At 47.6% G+C, this 18,816-nt stretch overlaps 1 protein-coding gene across 1 annotated transcript in view; it reads right to left on the bottom strand.

Annotated features, from left to right (window-relative positions):
* Window positions 1-17,065, bottom strand: part of SEMA4A (semaphorin 4A) — a 30,421-nt gene extending 13,356 nt beyond the window's left edge. The window contains exons 1-3 of the mRNA XM_066608779.1: window positions 16,977-17,065; window positions 6,610-6,749; window positions 6,095-6,255 (exon numbers count right to left, since the gene is read on the bottom strand). Of these exons, the coding sequence (XP_066464876.1) occupies window positions 6,095-6,255; window positions 6,610-6,700 (252 nt within the window). The 5' untranslated portion in view covers window positions 6,701-6,749; window positions 16,977-17,065. The remainder of the gene's footprint in view (window positions 1-6,094; window positions 6,256-6,609; window positions 6,750-16,976) is intronic.
* Between the last annotated feature and the right edge of the window lie 1,751 nt (window positions 17,066-18,816).

Here is an 18,816-nt window from a genome sequence, read left to right as displayed (position 1 = left end):
GTGATGTTAAAAGTTAGTGCAAGTTCCAAAATTGTGACTTTTCAAACTTTTACACAGATCCGTGACATATTTTTTGTTGTTGGGGGCGTGGCTCATCAGATTTACTATGATTTATGCCATAAACTGGCAGAACTCGAAGCTGGCGCAGGTTTCCACGTGGCGCATGGAAGTCCTGCCAGATGCAACAAATGTATCAAGTCTTGCGCCCGCTAAGCCAGCGCAAAGATGACCTACACCAACGGATGAAACATCAGTCTGAGAAGATGCAGGATGGAGAAGCTGAGGAGCGTACCTCCCTGCATGCAGGGGATCTGTTGTATACGGGGATCAATGAGCCTGTTAGGTCAGGTCTGATATACTTGGTCAGATGGTGGGTCCCACTAATAACTGGGGAGATCGGTGATTCTTCCATTAGATCCCCTGCGGTGGACGAATCATTGGAATATACACAATTACATATAGTGAAGGGATTCCAATATCTGGGAGTTGTGGGATCTTCTAAGCCTCAAGACTATCTCTGCCATCTGCTTCCATTGGTACAAATGTTTGAGGATACGGTGAGGGTCTGGAATAGCCTCCTGCTGTTGATAATTGGCAGGGGATCTTATTAACATGATTATACTTCACGACTCTCCGGTTTGGATACCATCACAATATTTTTTTAGATTTCATACGATATTTAGGAGTTTATTATGGGAGAAGAGATCCGCTGGACTGGAGAGCCTTCAGAGGGATGACTGGTCTGGACTGGTTTTCACAGCCAGCCGATATAGGCTTCCATCTAAGCAGTTCCCTCACCGGCTCTCTGTCTCTCTCTTCCCTTCGAGCCGTTTGCAATGGGAGTGAGCGGGATGGAGGCGGAGCTAAGCTTTTGCCCACTCCCCGCCTCTTTCCATAACCAGCAATGGGAGTGGGCGGGACAGAGCGTAGCTTAGCTCTGCCCCTGCCCCGCCTCCTCCCATTGCAGACGCTGGAGTGGAGGAGAGAGGCAGAGAGCCAGTGAGGGAAGGGGGTGGGGACTGCTTAGATGGAAGCGTATATCAGCGGGCCGTGTAAACGCCAGCCGATATATGCTCGTGTAAATAAGCCCTTATGTATATGTTTTTATTCTATTCCGTAGGTTTTTTTTACTTATTTATGTAACTTTTTTTACCATCTATGTCCCCCATGACTTCAGATAAGACCTCTGGGGGTCATTTACAATCTCTTTTTTTTTTTTTATTTTCCCCTGTGGCTGGGGCATCCATAAGAACTGCATCCATAGGAGCACCAGTTACAGAGGAAACATCCTCCCGTAGCGACAATAGTCACTGGTAAAGCTGATCAGGATCTGCAGCTCTGCTGTAACAGGGGGAGCCGACGGTCACGTGAACGCAGGGTTGCATAGTGGAACTAACACTTCCACTTTTACTTCTTAGTACATAGCTCTCATTAAGCATTATGTACTCAGGAAAGGAAAAGGGAGAAGTGGTTAAAAACCGCTTCTGCCTTCTCTGGGTTCTCAGCTGTTGGTCACTAGTACTACTGGTGCCGCTAACAGGGAATCCATTAGTACTGGGGCCACTGAGAAAGTGTGTGTGTGTGGGGGGGACTATTTGTAGTTTTGACCACTAGGATAACAGATTTAAAAACACACCTTGTGATAAGCCCCTTTTACCGTGGCCGATATTTTTTTGTGGCAATGGTGGCAACTTTATTCAAGCCCTTAGTCTGCTCTCACACAGTCTGTTAACCCTTTGCAATCCAATTTTGGATTCAGGGTTTCCTATGGGTTTTTTCTCTTTCTGCCATTACACAATGGCGCCACCTGCTGGCTAGAACCAGTATTGCGTATTGGACATGCTGAAGAGGCCCCCGACAACAGAGCAGCCAGTAATATACAGTAAAAATACCCTGCCGGACTTCTTCCGACATCGGAACTTGTACAGCCTTCAATCAGAATGTCTTTAGACGTCAGACAATGGATTGGAAAGGGTTAAAACGCCACATTTTAATGCGTTTTCGAATGTGTTTGAAAGCATTTGACAGTCTTTTTTTAATGCACCCGATCATTACAGTGGGTAATGAGCTGCGTTAAAAGCGCTAAAACGCATTAAAATAGAGCAGACAGCACTTAACCCTTTCCAATCCACTGTCTGACCTCTGAAGACATTATGATTTAAGGCTGTACAGCTCCGATGTTGGAAGATGTCCATCAGGGTTCTCTTACTGTATATTGCCAGCCTCTCTGCTGTCGGAGCCTATCCAATGTGTCACCTCATGCAGTACTGGCTTTAGCAAGCAGATAGCGCTGTTTTATAATGGCAGAAAAAGAGTAAGCCCCCTAGGAAAACCAGGGTACAAATTGGATTGGAAAGGGTTAAAAATCATGACGTTAGAAACGTCACATTCGATTGCTAGTCTGCGAAGCCCCATTAAAATCAATGGAGGCCTTTTTACATCACTTAGTGTAGCATTTGAAACTTGGCACTAAACACTGTAAAAAGCTCTGTGTGTGAGAGCGGCTTTGGAGAATGAGACCGCCAGAGGGAGTCATTCAAAGAAAGGCCCTCCGAGAAACCGTCTTCAAGAAACAGCGAACGGTATAGACCAAAACCCTTTGATGGACACGCAAATGTTGTTAGATTAACTTCTCCATTTTTGTTGATAAGCGAAGATTTACACATTTAGGACCAAGCACTGTAAATTTACGGCGCTTGGTCCTGGGTTTTAAACCCAGCCAATTGTAAAAATACGGTGCGGGTTTAAAGCCCCTGCAATCAATCAGAAACATGTCGGGTTGTCAGCTGTTAGTCACAGCTGAAAACCCAGAGGAGAAGGCAGGAGGGTTTTTTAACCCTTTCTGCCTTCTCCTTTCCTAAGTACACAGCGCTCAATGAGTGCTATGTACTAAGAAATGACAGTGTAAGTATAACTTCCACTACATCAGCCAGACGTTAGTGACCGCTAGGATCCCCTGGCACAGCAGAGCTGAAGGGTCCAAGAAGACCCTGATCAGCTCTGGCAGTGACTGTTGACATTACAAAGGATGTTTTTCCCTGTTACTTGCGATCCTATGAATGCGGCTCCTATGGATTCCCAAGCTACAGTGGGAAAGTGTCAAATGAAAAAAAAAACACGTGAATGTCCCCCAGAGGTTTTATATGACGTCATGGGGAATATAGATGGTAAAAAAAAGCAATTACATAAATAAGTAAAACAAAAATTACAGAATAAAAAAAAATATAAACATAAAAAAGAAAATTAAATTCTAAAGTTAAAGTCTCGCATCGCAGTGCGAGAAAAAAAATCGGCATCACGCCGACATATCGCCAGTCTTTTCAATGGGGCCAGCGGCAGCAGCGCTAGCCTCATTGAAAAGAGATGGAGAATGCCGGGGACTTCTGCCACAGCAGTAACAGCTGTGACAGCTGTGGCAGAAGTCCCCGGCATTCTATTCCATTGCTTTCAATTGGATAGACACCGCTGCCGATCCCATTGAAAGCACTGCTTTCTGCAAGCCATGCGGAATGATTATCGGGGAAGGGCTTGAAATATAAGCCCTTCCCCGATAATCTGCCAAAAGTGTAAAAAAAATTTTTTTAAATCATACTCCCCTCTCCTGCACTCAGCCGCGTCCTCCTGCTGGCTCCCAACACTGCTATGGAGCTCTTTCAGCAGTCGGGGATTTAAAAATCCTCACCTCCTGCTAAGCTATTGGCTGAGCGCTCAGCCAATCACACATAGCCCTTAGCTATTCATTCATGAAAAGCTATATCTTAGCTATTCATGAATGAATAGCTAAGAGCTATGTGTGATTGGCTGAGCACTCAGCCAATAGCTAAGCAGTAGCTGCTATTGGCTGAGCCCTCAGCCAATCTGCACAGCTCTTTCAGGAGGCGGGGATTTTTAAATCCCCGACTGCTGAAAGAGCTTCATAGCAGTGCCGGGGAGCCAGCAGGAGGACGCTGCTGAGTGCAGGAGAGGTGAGTATGATTTTTTTTATTTTTTTTTTCACACTTATTGAGGATTATCGGGGAAGGGCTTATATTTCAAGCCCTTCCCCGATAATCATTCTGCGGGGATGAAGGAAACTCCTGCCACAGCTGTCACAGCTGTGGCAGAAGTCCGCGGCATTCTCCCTATGCTTTCAATGGGGCTAGCGCTGCTGTCGCTAGCCCCATTGAAAGCACTTGCGATATGCCGGTTCTATACCGGCCTCTTTCTTGCGCTGCGATGCGAGTTTTCTCTCATGCTCTCGCAGAGCAAGAAAGAAAGTATCGTCAGTGGGTGGGAGCCCTTATACAGTAAACCCTGGAGTAGCATTGCTCTTCAGTAAAGCTGTTTTAAACTTAAGTCTATGTGTCAGGGCAGCGGCGGTCCCTCAAATAAAGTTGCATTCCTCCGATAAGGGTGCCGACTGCTCCATGACCCCAGGCGCCGCTCAGTGAGCCTGCGGACACCTGATGCCGGTCACTTCCTGCTTCTCCTGCACCAACGCGCGCCTACTCCTCCCCCTCCCCTCTCCACAGTTCACAGTGCCGGCTGAACGTTGCTGTGTCTGCCTGCCTCCTGACACAGTACAGCAGCTGAATCCCCAAAGTGCCGGCTGAACGCTGCCTGCCTCCTGAATCCCCACTGTACTGCAAAATGTAAGTACTGTACAGATGAGTACAGTAAAGAAACGTTTGCAAATAAATACTGCAGTCCTATGTCAAAGCACAGATAACACAGTGATACATACTGCTAATTAGAGTTGAGCGAAAAATACTCTGCCGAGCTTGATGCTCGTTCGAGTATTAGTGTACTCGATGGTGCTCGTTACTTGAACGAGCATCAAGCCATGTTCGACCCTGCCCCAGTTTTTGGCTCCTCCCTGCTGTGACGTGCCTGTTTTTTCCCCTCCCCGCCATGACGCAGCTCATCTATACTGCTAATGATGTCCCTGCAGTCCTATGTCAAACCACAGATAACACAGTGATACATACTGCTAGAATGATGTCCCTGCAATGTTAATTTATTCTTTGCAGTTGTGTTTTATATTCATTCAGTATTGTTATTGTTTTTGGTATTAAAGACCAGAGTTATTCTCTATCAAATGGGGTTTGATGTTTTTTTGGGAACATCTAGAACCAATTAATTGGATTTACATTAATTCCTGAGGAAATAATGTCCTCAACTAACATTGATTTCTACTAAAGTCCATTGCTTCCAGACAGATTAATGACGTTAGTTGAGCTTCTACTGTATATCAAAATGTCCAAAACAAAATGAGGAACCCATTCCTGTACTTAATTTAGCGTAAATATACTAATTAAAAAAAAACTATAAATGTTAAAATAAAATCATTGTTTCTTAGCTTTTTACCCGAATAGAACTAAAAAACGGGGAAAAAAGTCAGTAAAAAAGATATTAAAAATATAGCCCTATATGCCACGGGGGAAAAAATGCTGCAAAAATAATTTTGGTAGCTGAAGGAAAAAAGATAGGGCAGTAAAACCACCACATGGGTAAAATCCCTAAAAAGTTTCCGGTCCTGTTCCTTAAGGGGTTAAACACAGCACTGGGACTCCTGAGTGCAGAGCGGGGCTGACACGTGTGCAAGGTGGGGGGTGGGGGGGACACTGCTGATGGCGCTCTTACATGGGACGACCATCGCTCAGTGAATAGGGAGGGGGCGGGACAACTCATGGTAAACAGGTGATGGTTCAGAGACTGATGACCACCCGTTCACACGAGGTGATCAGCATCTGTTTTTTTTTTATGCCTGTGCAATTCAGATGACGTACAAATTACCGCTCCCTCTCCGCATTGCGCCGGCGTTTACTCGGGACGATTATTACTTCCTGCAGTCCAGCGAGAATCAGAACACTAAGCCTTCAAGCACCGGGAGACGCGTATGTGGAATGCCAGACTAAACATGCCTGGTCCTTCCAGAGTCGCCGCACCTCATTTATCAAGCCACTCTAGTAAGCGCAGCGCCAATTTTTTAAACTCTTCTAGTAAAATAAAAGCTGCGCTGCGATTGGTTGCTCTGGGCAATGAGGACATAGAGAGCCTGGATAAATGAGGCACGGTGTTCCTCAGCGGCGCTCGGCTTGCGTCAGGGTCTTACCTCTCCTGTCAGCTGGATCTTCCCGGGGTCCTTCGTGCTGAATGCGAGGATGTTGTCCCTGGCGCCCACGTAGAGCGTCTCCTTGTCCTCCGAGAGCAGGAAGCGGTCATAGTGCTGGATGTCACTTCTACGGAAGATGTTCACTGCGCGGGAGGCGTCACCTAAGGCATAAGGGGCACATTTAGTTATAATGCCACCCTCCGTGACCCCGGGCCGGGCATGCTCTTCTCCGTCACACGCTTTTTATATGTTTATCCACATCACATGAGAAGCCGACATGACCCTGCGGTTACGTGTCACACGGTGCACAACCGGTTCTTCTGGTTCTCTGGGGACTTTCTGCTTCTAGTGTTTGAGAGTCTTCCAAGAAACAGAAGTCCTGGGAACCAGTATGGCTGCCATGACGTCTCCTGCAGTGTCACCCGGGCGTAGGAGTGACAACCACATGTAGCAAGCAGTGACAGCTCTGATGACCACCACTGGTTGTCACACTGCCGACCAGCTCTGCTACTTACCACTCTGGAAGGTGATCCTGGGCACCGGCTCTGCACCACCATACAGCACCAGCACCAGCGCCAACCACTGACCGACCACCCAGGGGGGCATGATGACCAATGAGCAATCACAAGCCCAGAGTCCGACTTATCTCCCAGATCTGTGGAGAGAAAAACAGGTGGGTTCAATAGAAAGTAAGTGACCCCCTGTGCCCAATGCACACCAGAGAGGTCCATGGTGTGACAGTCTGCAGGACTGTATGTGTCAGTGAATGGTGCGATGCTCTGCAGGCTCTGGAAAGTGTTGTGGATGGGGAAGGAAGCCGTTAGATTCCTCTTTGCGGCTCTGCGGATGTCGGCAGTTTCTCTGGGGGAATATTTTAGTTCTGTGTTTTGATTATAGGTTGTTCCGCTTATAACCTGTATGTAGAGTGACACGCCATCGCCTGCGTGTTATATCACGGACACACTACGCTACTAACGGGGAGACGCTGATATCTGATGGGTTAATGCATGGCCACCAGACGGACCCCTACAATGCTCCACTGGGGGCCACCAGCCAACCTCCCAACTTTTGAGCAGACGGACAACTATAGCGGTGCGCGTAATGTGCTGCGGCAAATCTTTAGAACAGACCACACCTCTTTTATGCTAAGCCACACCCTCTGTATGCCATAATATTGCGCTGCAGTGACCCCCTCACAGTAATAGTAACCGAATGCTGGGAGTTGTAGTAGCAGCATTTTAGCCCCTGCTCCGCTGACATTGTCCCCTCCCCTGTATGTGATGCTGGAGGTGGAGGAGTTCCTCTCTTACCTTGCAGGATGAAGGACCTGCGGTGGTCATGTGATGTCACGGCAGCTCCTTCATCCACTGTACCTCAGTACTGCAGTGAGGAGGTGGGGAAGGGGTCACATAAGCCCCTCCCATCTGTGAGGCCTCTTAGCCTATCACCAGAGCCTAAACAAGTCACATGACACCTTTCCCTGCTCCATGGAAACAGAGGGTGGAGCTTTCTGACTGATATACTGGGCAGCCATATTGCTTCTGTAATGGCGCATTCCAGTTTGGCCTTGAGCAGCCAGTAATAATATGTTATATATAAAAATCATCAGAGAGGATTCTGGGAATATTTGATGACATCACCGGATGGAGTCGCTGTCATTGTGCCTAGTCACGTGTTGGTTATGGGGTGTCACGGTACTAATATTGAAGTCCCTGTAAATAACAGTATTTAGTGGCACAAGGTCACATGGTTACATGACAATGGTGGTTGAGTCTGCACCAGCGTAATGTTGGGTGCCCATTCCTTCAGATATCAGTGATGTCGCTGAGGCTCTAATGTGGTTTCCTGTGAGGAAGAAGTATCTACATGGGGGAGGGAGCCATCCAGTCCGCGAACAAGTAATACTCTATACACCGACCAGATACTAACGTACATAGAGCTCCAGTCATACTCCATACACTGACCAAATACTACCGCATGTGGAGCCCCAGTCATACTCCATTCACTGAAAAGATACTACCGCATGTGGAGCCCCAGTAATACTCCATACACTGACCAGATACTACCGCATGTGGAGCCCCAGTAATACTCCATACACTGTCCAGATACTACCGCATGTGGAGCTCCAGTAATACTCCATGCACTGACCAGATACTACCATATGTGAAGCCCCAGTAATACTCCATACACTGTCCAGATACCACTGCATGTGGAGCTCCAGTAATACTCCATACACTGACCAGATACTACCGCATGTGGAGCTCCAGTCATACTCCATACACTGACCAGATACTAACGTACATAGAGCTCCAGTCATACTCCATACACTGAAAAGATACTACCGCATGTGGAGCCCCAGTACTACCCCATATACTGACCAGATACTACCGCATGTGGAGCCCCAGTAATACTCCATACACTGACCAGATACTAACGTACATAGAGCTCCAGTCATACTCCATACACTGAAAAGATACTACCGCATGTGGAGCCCCAGTACTACCCCATATACTGACCAGATACTACCGCATGTGAAGCCCCAGTAATACTCCATACACTGTCCAGATACTACCGCATGTGGAGCCCCAGTAATACTCCATACACTGACCAGATACTAACGTACATAGAGCTCCAGTCATACTCCATACACTGAAAAGATACTACCGCATGTGGAGCCCCAGTACTACCCCATATACTGACCAGATACTACCGCATGTGGAGCCCCAGTAATACTCCATACACTGACCAAATACTACCGCATGTGGAGCCCCAGTAATACCCCATGCACTGACCAGATACTACCATATGTGAAGCCCCAGTAATACCCCATATACTGAGTAGATACTACCGCATGTGGAGCCCCAGTAATAACCCATATACTGACCAGATACTACCGTACATGGAGCCCCAGTAATACTCCATACACTGTCCAGATACTACCGCATGTGGAGCCCCAGTAATACTCCATACGTGACCAGATACTAACGTACATGGAGCCCCAGTAATACTCCATACACTGACCAGATACTACCGTATGTGGAGCCCCAGTAATACTCCATACACTGACCAGATACCACCGCATGTGGAGCCCCAGTAATACTCAATACACTAACCAGATACTACCGTACGTGGAGCCCCAGTAATACTCCATACACTGACCAGATACTACCGTACATGGAGCACCAGTAATACTCCATACAATGAGCAGATACTACCACATGTGGAGCCCCAGTAATACTCCATACACTGACTAGATACTACCCTATGTGGAGCCCCAGTAATACTCCATACACTGAGCAGATACTACCGCATGTGGAGCCTCAGTAATACTCCATACACTATCCAGATACTACTGTACGTGGAGCCCCAGTAATACTCCATACACTGACCAGATACTACCACACGTGGGGCCCCAGTAATACTCCATACACTGACCAGATACTACCATATGTGGAGCCCCAGTAATATTGCATAGACTGAGCAGATACTACAACATGTGGAGCCCCAGTAATATTCCATACACTGACTAGATACTACCGTATGTGGAGCCCCAGTAATACTCCATACACTAACTAGATACTACTGTACGTGGAGCCCCAGTAATACTCCATACACTAACCAGATACTACCATATGTGGAGCCCCAGTAATACTCCATACACTGACTAGATACTAACGTACGTGGAGCCCCAGTAATACTCCATACACTGACCAGATACTACCATATGTGGAGCCCCAGTAATACTCCATACACTGACTAGATACTACCGCATGTGGAGCCCCAGTAATACTCCATACACTGACTAGATACTACCGCATGTGGAGCCCCAGTAATACTCCATACACTGACTAGATACTACCGTATGTGGAGCCCCAGTAATACTCAATACACTAACCAGATACTACCGTACGTGGAGCCCCAGTAATACTCCATACACTGACTAGATACTACCGTATGTGGAGCCCCAGTAATAATCCATATTGTATCACGTAAGGTTTTTCTGTAATTTAGATGTTTAAAATTTTTTTTTAAAGTTTGTTGGGCCACAGATCAGAAAATTAATGAAAGATTCAACCTTTGATACTAAACTCACAAATCTCGAATTATCCGCTTTTTCAAAGTGACTGTGCGTGAGTTTTTGGGCAACAGAAAAGACAATAACCATGTATCCCTAGTGAGTGATCTATTGCACAGCTACAAGAACATGGGGTGTAGAATAGAGATGAGCGAGCGTACTCGGATAAGCACTACTCGCTCGAGTAATTGGCTTTATCCGAGTATCGCTGTGCTCGTCCCTGAAGATTCGGGTGCCGGCACAGAGCGGGGAGCTGCAGGGGAGAGCGGGGAGGAACGGAGGGGAGATCTTTCTCTCCTTCTCTCCCGCCCGCTCTCCCCTGCTCCCCGCTGCGACTCACCTGTCAGCCGCAGCGGCACCCGAATCTTCAGGGACGAGCACAGCGATACTCGGATAAAGCAAATTACTCGAGCGAGTAGTGCTTATCCGAGTACGCTCGCTCATCTCTAGTGTAGAAGGTCTCTAAAACTTCATTTTTTACATTTCTTCCTGGAAAATTTGTGTGCCCTCAGTGATGAGCAGGGTGAGAGCTTTCACCAAGACATCCTTAGTATGGAGCCTCGTTATCAAGGACACAGGAGCCCTTCGATCATGGGGGGATTACTGTTGGTTTCTGGTTAGGGAGACTAATGAGCCACCATACAAGAGAGAAGCTTCATCATCCCATTTTGCCGAACCGAATCATTTCGAACGTTGCATTATGTAAATCTTAGTGCTTTTGTTGGCCTCAGATTCACAAATACATTACCAGAAAAACATCATTGAGTTCTGAGTTTTAATTTTTTTTTGTAATTAAAACCAGACAATATTTGGCAATACTGTATTATTGTCTATGTAATAGTGCTATGTGATAGAATCTAATTCTTCCACTGAATTCAGCACCCCAAAATTAGTTAAATCAGCCTGTTTTGATTAGTTGACCAGTGATACATCGCATATTCGAGCCCAAGTAATACTCCACACACTTTCCCAATGCTATGACATATGTAGTTCCTTGGCCTGCAGGGGGCGACCTCCCAGAAGCCTTCTCACTGACTTCCTGTCATACAGACCGTCACTCCCCCGCAGTCATTTCACCACTGCTTTCATGTGGGGCCAAAAGTGATATGAGGACACTGCGGAGTGTCTGCGGCTTCCTTCCTCTCTTTATCACTTGCCCCATAGTAGCCCAGTCTCAGAAGAGTTGCGATATTTGTAGACGTTTCGCCATGTCCGTCCTGTTGTTAAATGGCAAGCGTGTACAAAACCGGGGAAGGAAGGGGGGGAAGGAAACCGTTGTGGGCGCTAATGGTGGCCATATCACCGAGCCTCCCCAGACACCTATGTAGTATATAGTGATACCGCCATTAACATCGTACACTGCTACATCACTACAGGATGGGCAGCCGTGCCAGTCAGGACCCTAGGAATGCTGGGTGAGAAGGTGAATATGTGCGATGTGCTGCACCAGAGATACTGACACGTGAATACACCCCTGATCACTGCACACCAACCATTACCACCTCCTGTACCGCATCCTGTATAGCGCAGTCACTGCACCATATTAATAGAGCGCCGTCACTTTAACCACACAGGATATATGAAGAGAGGAGGCCGAACATATAAGGAGAATATACAAGGGGACCGGAAAGTCCTCACACCCTCTCAGCTTCTTACATGTTAGGTTGTGGCTTTGTGTTCCCCATCATTCTGCACTCAGTACCCCATAATGACAAAGTGACAACAGAACGGGAGAAATTTTTGTACGTTTTTAAAAGTGAAAAACTAGCATTTTGCCCTGACATAAGTATTCACATCCTTTGGTACGACGTGACATTTAGCTCGGGGGGCTCCATTTCTCTTGATTACCTCTGAGATGTTTCTACACCTTTATTGGAGTCACCTTGGTAAATTCATCTGATTGGACATGAAAGACCCCGCTGTCTATATGAGGTCTCACCGCTCACAATGCAGATCAGAGCCAAAACCAAGGAGGAGGAGAGAACTGCCTGTAGAGCTCAGAGACAGGATTGTGTGGAGGAACAGATCTGGGGAAGCTACAAACACATCTCTGCTGCCCTGAAAGTTCCCAAGAGCCCAGCAGCCCCCATAATACGTACATGGAAGAACAGGGACTCTTCCTAGAGCCACCAACCCCAAAACTAAGGGGGAGAAGGGTCTTGTGAGAGAGGTGACCAAGAGCCCAGCGCCCCCCTAATACTTACATGGAAGAACAACCAGGACTATTCCTAGAGCTGCCAACCCCCCAGACTAAGGAGGAGAAGGGTCTTGGTAAGAGAGGTGACCAAGAGCCCAGCGGTTACTCTAGCTGAGCTCCAAAGACCCTGTGTGCAGATAGGAGAAACTTCCAGAAAGTCAACTATTCCTGCAGCCTCCACCAATCTGGGCCTTATGGCACAGGAACCAGAATAAAGCCTCCTAGGTAAGACACATGGAAGCCCCTGGAGTTACCAAAAAGACCTCAAAGGACCCTCAGACTGCGAGGAACAAGATTCTCTGCTCTGATGACACCAAAATGAAACTTTATGGCCTCTAAGTGTTCTGTCTGGAGGAAACCAGGCGCCGCTCATCACCTGCCCAATACCATCCCTACAGTGAAGCCTGCTGGTGGAGCATCATGCTGGGGGAGGGGAGACCAGTCACGGTGGATGGAAACCAGGCACCATTCATCACCTGCCAATACCGGTATTGTTGTATCTTGTCTCTACCAGAAGAATGGGTGGAGACAAGCTGCACGCTTACGACTTCATTGGCTGGGCCGGAGCATCCACTGGTCTGTGCTCCTAGCTCTGCTGTCATAATTACCCCAGTGACCTTCTTCCCTTCCAGCTTCAGCGGTGTAATTCCCCCCCCCCCCCCCCTCCTCCTCCTCATCTATTGCATCCCTCCGCTGTCAATATCCCCAAGCAGCAACCCCTCAAGCTGGCACTGCTGTGGGCTCGTAGGTCTGCAGTGATACGTCCCCCGGCGAACTTCCCTCCTGGCGTTAACGCTGTAGTGTCCTCCCCCCCTGCTACATTTCCCCGCTGTCACTGCCCCCAGCGCTCTGCCTTCTTCTCCCGTCCCTGCTCCGCCAAAGTCAGTCACCGACTGTCCATCTCCTTGCCGGCATCGCATAATGCTTGCAATGTGTGACGGCACAGAGGAGACTGACAACGCAGGAGCCAGGAAGGGGACAAGGGAGATTGGCTGTAAGGTCAGTGGCATGACAAGGCGGGAGGGGACATAATGGAAACCCATTCTCCGGTCTATCAAGTTGTGGGAGTTGCTTCTCGGTGTGCAGCTTGTCTCCACCCATTCTTCTCGTGGAGACAAGATAGAACAGTACCCCCAATACCATCCCTACAGTAAAGCCTGGTGGTGGAGCATCATGCTGAAGGGGGGGGGGGACCGGTCAGGGTGGAGGGAAAGCTAAATGGAGCAAAGTACAGAGATAATGACAACCTGATCCAGAGCACAAGCAACCTCAGACTGCACAGAAGGTCCCTTTCCAACAAGACATGACCCTAAGACCCCAGCCAAGACAGCACCGGAGGGACAACTCTGTGAATGTTCTTCAGTGGCCTGGCCAGGTCCCTGAACCCAATGGGACATCTCTGGAGAGACCTGAAAAAGGCTGTCCGCAGATGGTCCCCATCCAACCTGACAGAGGGCAGAAAACCCCCAAATCCAGGGATGAAAACCTTGTGGCATCATCCCCAAGACTAGATGGCTGGAATTACTGCCAAAGGGGCTTCACCTAAGTGCTGAGTACAGGGGTGTAAATACTTATGTCACTGCAGAACGGGGGTTTGTCATTTTTAAAAGATGTACAAAGATTTCTCCCATTCTGTTGTCATTATGGGGTACTGAGTGCAGAACGATAGGGGCACAAGGCCACAACATAATAACATGTGAGAGGGTGTGAAGACTTTCCGGCCCCCCTGTAGTATACAGGAAGTGGTACTGTGAAGTGTATATATCACACGGGGCCGGAGGGCGGGTACTGTGCCGCTCTGGGTTGGCGCTCAGTTAAGTCGGCTCCTGGCGTTTCCCTTCTTTTTCCACTTCACTCAGCACACAATGTCAATATTTCCCTTTCAAATAATGCAAATATCCAGGTGCTGTGCAGGAGGCGCCGCGGAGCACTGTATCATACCCTCACTTATCCATCCAGCTGCACCTGTCGCCCCCTGCTGATCTGCTGAATATGGAAAGAAGATTGGGGCCCAGTGATTCAATAAGACAATAGGAGAATTGTCCCACCATGTAGTACTGCTACAAGGCACTGTCTATCACGCTTCCTGTTTCCAACAACAATCAGCAGAATAGTGAGTGCAGCTCTGGAGTATAAAGGCCCATTTAGACACAACGATTATCGCTCGAAAAATGTATTTTGAGCGAGTTTTGAGCACTAATCGTTGGGTGCCTTTATAGTGCAAGGTGATCGCTCAAACGTTGAGCGATCACCTTGCGCTCCGAGCGGGGTATGCAGAAGACAAGTGGGGCCGCTTGTCTTCTGCATCCAGCTGTTCTCTGCTCAGAGCACCCTGCTGTTATACAGCCGAGAACTCCAAGCGGGGTATGCAGAACATAACTGGACCGCTCTGTTCTTCATACCCCGCCTGCCTTCAGAGAGCGGGATACAGCTGTAACAATAGTATTAGCTGTGGATAACTGATCGCTGATCTTTCAGCATGCTGAAAGATCAGAGACGGCCTAACGAAAACACACACAACAATTATCGCTCCAAAGATGGCTTAGAATAGTGAGTGCAGCTCTGGAGTATAATACAGGATGTAACTCGGGATCAGTACAGGATAAGTAATGTATGTACACAGTGACTCCACCAGCAGAATAGTGAGTGCAGCTCTGCAGTATAATACAGGATGTAACTCAGGATCAGTACAGGATAAGTAATGTAATGTATGTACACAGTGACTCCACCAGCAGAATAGTGAGTGCAGCTCTGGAGTATAATACAGGATGTAACTCAGGATCAGTACAGGATAAGTAATGCATGTACACAGTGACTCCACCAGCAGAATAGTGAGTGCAGCTCTGGGGTATAATACAGGATGTAACTCGGAATCAGTACAGGATAAGTAAGGTATGTACACAGTGACTCCACCAGCAGAATAGTGAGTACAGCTCTGCAGTATAATACAGGATGTAACTCGGGATCAGTACAGGATAAGTAATGTATGTACACAGTGACTCCACCAGCAGAATAGTGAGTGCAGCTCTGGAGTATAATACAGGATGTAACTCAGGATCAGTACAGGATAAGTAATGTACGTACGCAGTGACTCCACCAGCAGAATAGTGAGTGCAGCTCTGGAGTATAATACAAGATGTAACTCAGGATCAGTACAGGATAAGTAATGTATGTACAGAGTGACTCCACCAGCAGAATAGTGAGTGCAGCTCTGGAGTATAATACAAGATGTAACTCAGGATCAGTACAGGATAAGTAATGTATGTACACAGTGACTCCACCAGCAGAATAGTGAGTACAGCTCTGGAGTATAATATAGGATGTAACTCAGGATCAGTACAGGATAAGTAATGTATGTCCACAGTGACTCCACCAGCAGAATAGTGAGTGCAGCTCTGGAGTATAATACAGGCTGTAACTCAGGAGCAGTACAGAATAAGTAATGTATGTACACAGTGACTCCATCGGCAGAGAGGTCTGTGGTGTCTTAATCTGCAGCAATGGTTTTCTGTGTTGTGGGTTACTACACCCCGTTGTCAGTATGAGGGGCGTCTACACTCTATGCTGTGGTCACTATTATTAGATGTCATACTGGTCACCCAGCTTTCCTGCAAGCCGCAAGTCTATCACTTCAAAGAGAACCTTCAGCTCACAGAGACCCTGGAGACCTCAAGATAAGAGAGAGATGGAAACTGATCTGCAGTCAGATAACAAGATACCACAACAAGTGGAGGCCACCGAAATATCACAGATGGGAAACAATGCTCTGCAGATCACTGCCGTAATAATCTGCAGAATATATCACTATGTATCAGGAGGTAGAGAGGACAGAGCGATGTTCTGCAGATCTCTAGAGGTCAGTGGTGTAATAATCTGCAGGCTATATCACTATGTATCAGGAGGTAGAGAGGACAGAGCGATGTTCTGCAGATCTCTAGAGAGGTCAGTGGTGTAATAATCTGCAGGATATATCACTATGTATCAGGAGGTAGAGAGGACAGAGCGATGTTCTGCAGATCCCTAGATGTCAGTGGTGTAATAATCTGCAGGATATATCACTATGTATCAGGAGGTAGAGAGGACAGAGCGATGTTCTGCAGATTTCTAGATGTCAGTGGTGTAATAATCTGCAGGATATATCACTATGTATCAGGAGGTGGAGGGGACAGAGCGATGTTCTGCAGATTTCTAGAAGTCAGTGGTGTAATAATCTGCAGGATACATCACTATGTATCAGGAGGTACAGAGGACAGAGCGATGTTCTGCAGATCTCTAGAGATGTCAGTGGTGTAATAATCTGCAGGATATATCACTATGTATCAGGAGATAGAGGGGACAGAGCGATGTTCTGCAGATCTCTAGAGATGTCAGTGGTGTAATAATCTGTATGGAGGCGATGATAGGAGTTGTGATCTCGGAGTGTGCTGGAGGGGGTACTACACCTCTGGTGGCCGGGCGCCTGTATACTACACCTCTACGCTGGATGCAGTCCTGCTGGATGTGAGCTCCGCGGTCCCGGATAACATTAACCCCTTAGATGCCAGAAGGGGGACGCCTGCTCTGCCAGGGGAGGGTGGCTGGGTCAGGGGGTTAGAGCAGACAGTACTCACCCTCTCGGTGGCGCCCCCTGGGCCCCGTCCTCTGGAGCTCTGGCTTAGAGTCGCTCCCTCTCTGTGTGTGACTGAGGAATGAGGAAGAGCGATGGCAGCAAGTCCTGACAGCTCAGCCTCCAGGCGGCTGCCACTTCTTAAAGGGACAGCAGCCAAAAAACACACAGCGACAATACCCCACAGACATCACTACGGTAAAGCAAGGGGACAGCGCACATGGTGCCGGGCGTCTCATTACACAGCGCTGTTAATGCTCGAGTTTTTGCGCTAATTGCCAGGCTGCACCTACACGTTCACTGGGGAAACGGGAGCGCTAGCGCCCACCGCTAGCAGCCATGTAATAGCACCCTTAAGGTGACTACCCCCTAGCGTTTGCGAATTTGCTGCATATTTTTTCAGGTGTCTATGGGCTTTCTAATGTTAAAAACGCATCGCGGCAAAATCGCAATTTACCCCAAAATCGCGATTTTAACATTACCAAGTCCCATAGACCCCTGGAGAAAAAAAAAAACGCTGCGAATTTCGCAGTAAAAAAGAACTGTATTGGGTAGTCACCCTTAAAGAGACAGCAGCACTATTATAACCTAGCCAACATCAGCTTCAGAACTATTTAAAGGGACAGCGCCCCAGGAGGAGGAGGAGGTAGTCAGCAGTGTCTTTTTAACCCTTTTCTTTTCAATTTGCCCACCTTAGAAGAACACTAGGAGTAGCTATCGACGCAAAAGAGACAACAAAACAGTCAATCACTTAAAGAGACAGTAATGATATATAAGGGAATGGCGCAAATGAGGAAGAGACAGAGCAGAATATCAAAGAGACAGCTAAATGTGACTGTTCTCAGTTAGAGAAACCAAGTAATCTTGTAGATACGGGACCTTGTAATGGCTAACAAAAGAGATCCTTCCTCAGGCATAATGGAGTACCAAACAGACATCACCAGCCAGAACAGACAGCCAGATTTAAAGAGACAGGAGCAGATATGTTCACTGCATCCACAGCTGTTTAGGCAGCATTTAAAGGGACAGTGCACATATTAAAGACTGGAGGTGCAGATCTTCTCCTCGTCAGGCTGAAATCACATGAGAGGGTAAAAACGGTGCAGCTTCGTATGAGAGCACCCAGGAGTAAAGAGACAGCACATGGATAATGAGACAGCACACGGTAAAAGAGACGGCACACGGATATAAAGAGACAATATAGAGATGCAAAGAGACAACACACAGATAAGATACTACACAGATATAAAGAGACAGCACACATAACAAGACAGCGCAATATAAAGAGACAGCACATGGATATAAAGAGACAGCATACATATAAAGAGACAGCACACGGATATAAAGAGACAGCACACAGATATAAAGCGACAGCATACAGACGTAAAGAGACAGCACACAGATATAAAGCGACTGCACATGGATATAAAGAGACAGCACACGGATATAAAGAGACAGCACACGGATATAAAGAGACAGAGCAGATTACAGAGTGCACCCCATGTGACCGCGTCTGACAGCTCCGTATAAAGGAACAGAACTCCCATAGCTCCACATTCCACCACTACCCAGTGAGACCCCCATCCGGGACTAGTGATGCCACCTACCTGTACCGCCTGCTGTGGGTAGACTGCAGCCTGGCACTGGGTGAGAGAGGCTCCTTCCCTCATTGACTCACATTAATTAACAGACAGGAAGTCATTCAGAGCGTGAAACTCTACGTCACCCATCGCTGCGAGGAATGTGCACCCACGGGGCGAGCGGGTCACCTGTACACATGACGGACCATACACCTCCAGTGTTACTCACCATCCTGAAACAGCTGAGGGTTTGTTACAATGCAT

This window comes from Eleutherodactylus coqui, chromosome 6 (assembly GCF_035609145.1).
Source record: "Eleutherodactylus coqui strain aEleCoq1 chromosome 6, aEleCoq1.hap1, whole genome shotgun sequence".
In the NCBI taxonomy this organism is placed as follows: Eukaryota; Metazoa; Chordata; class Amphibia; order Anura; family Eleutherodactylidae; genus Eleutherodactylus; species Eleutherodactylus coqui.
The sequence above is the reverse complement of the archived record's forward strand: the minus strand, read 5'-3'. Positions and strand labels throughout refer to the sequence as shown.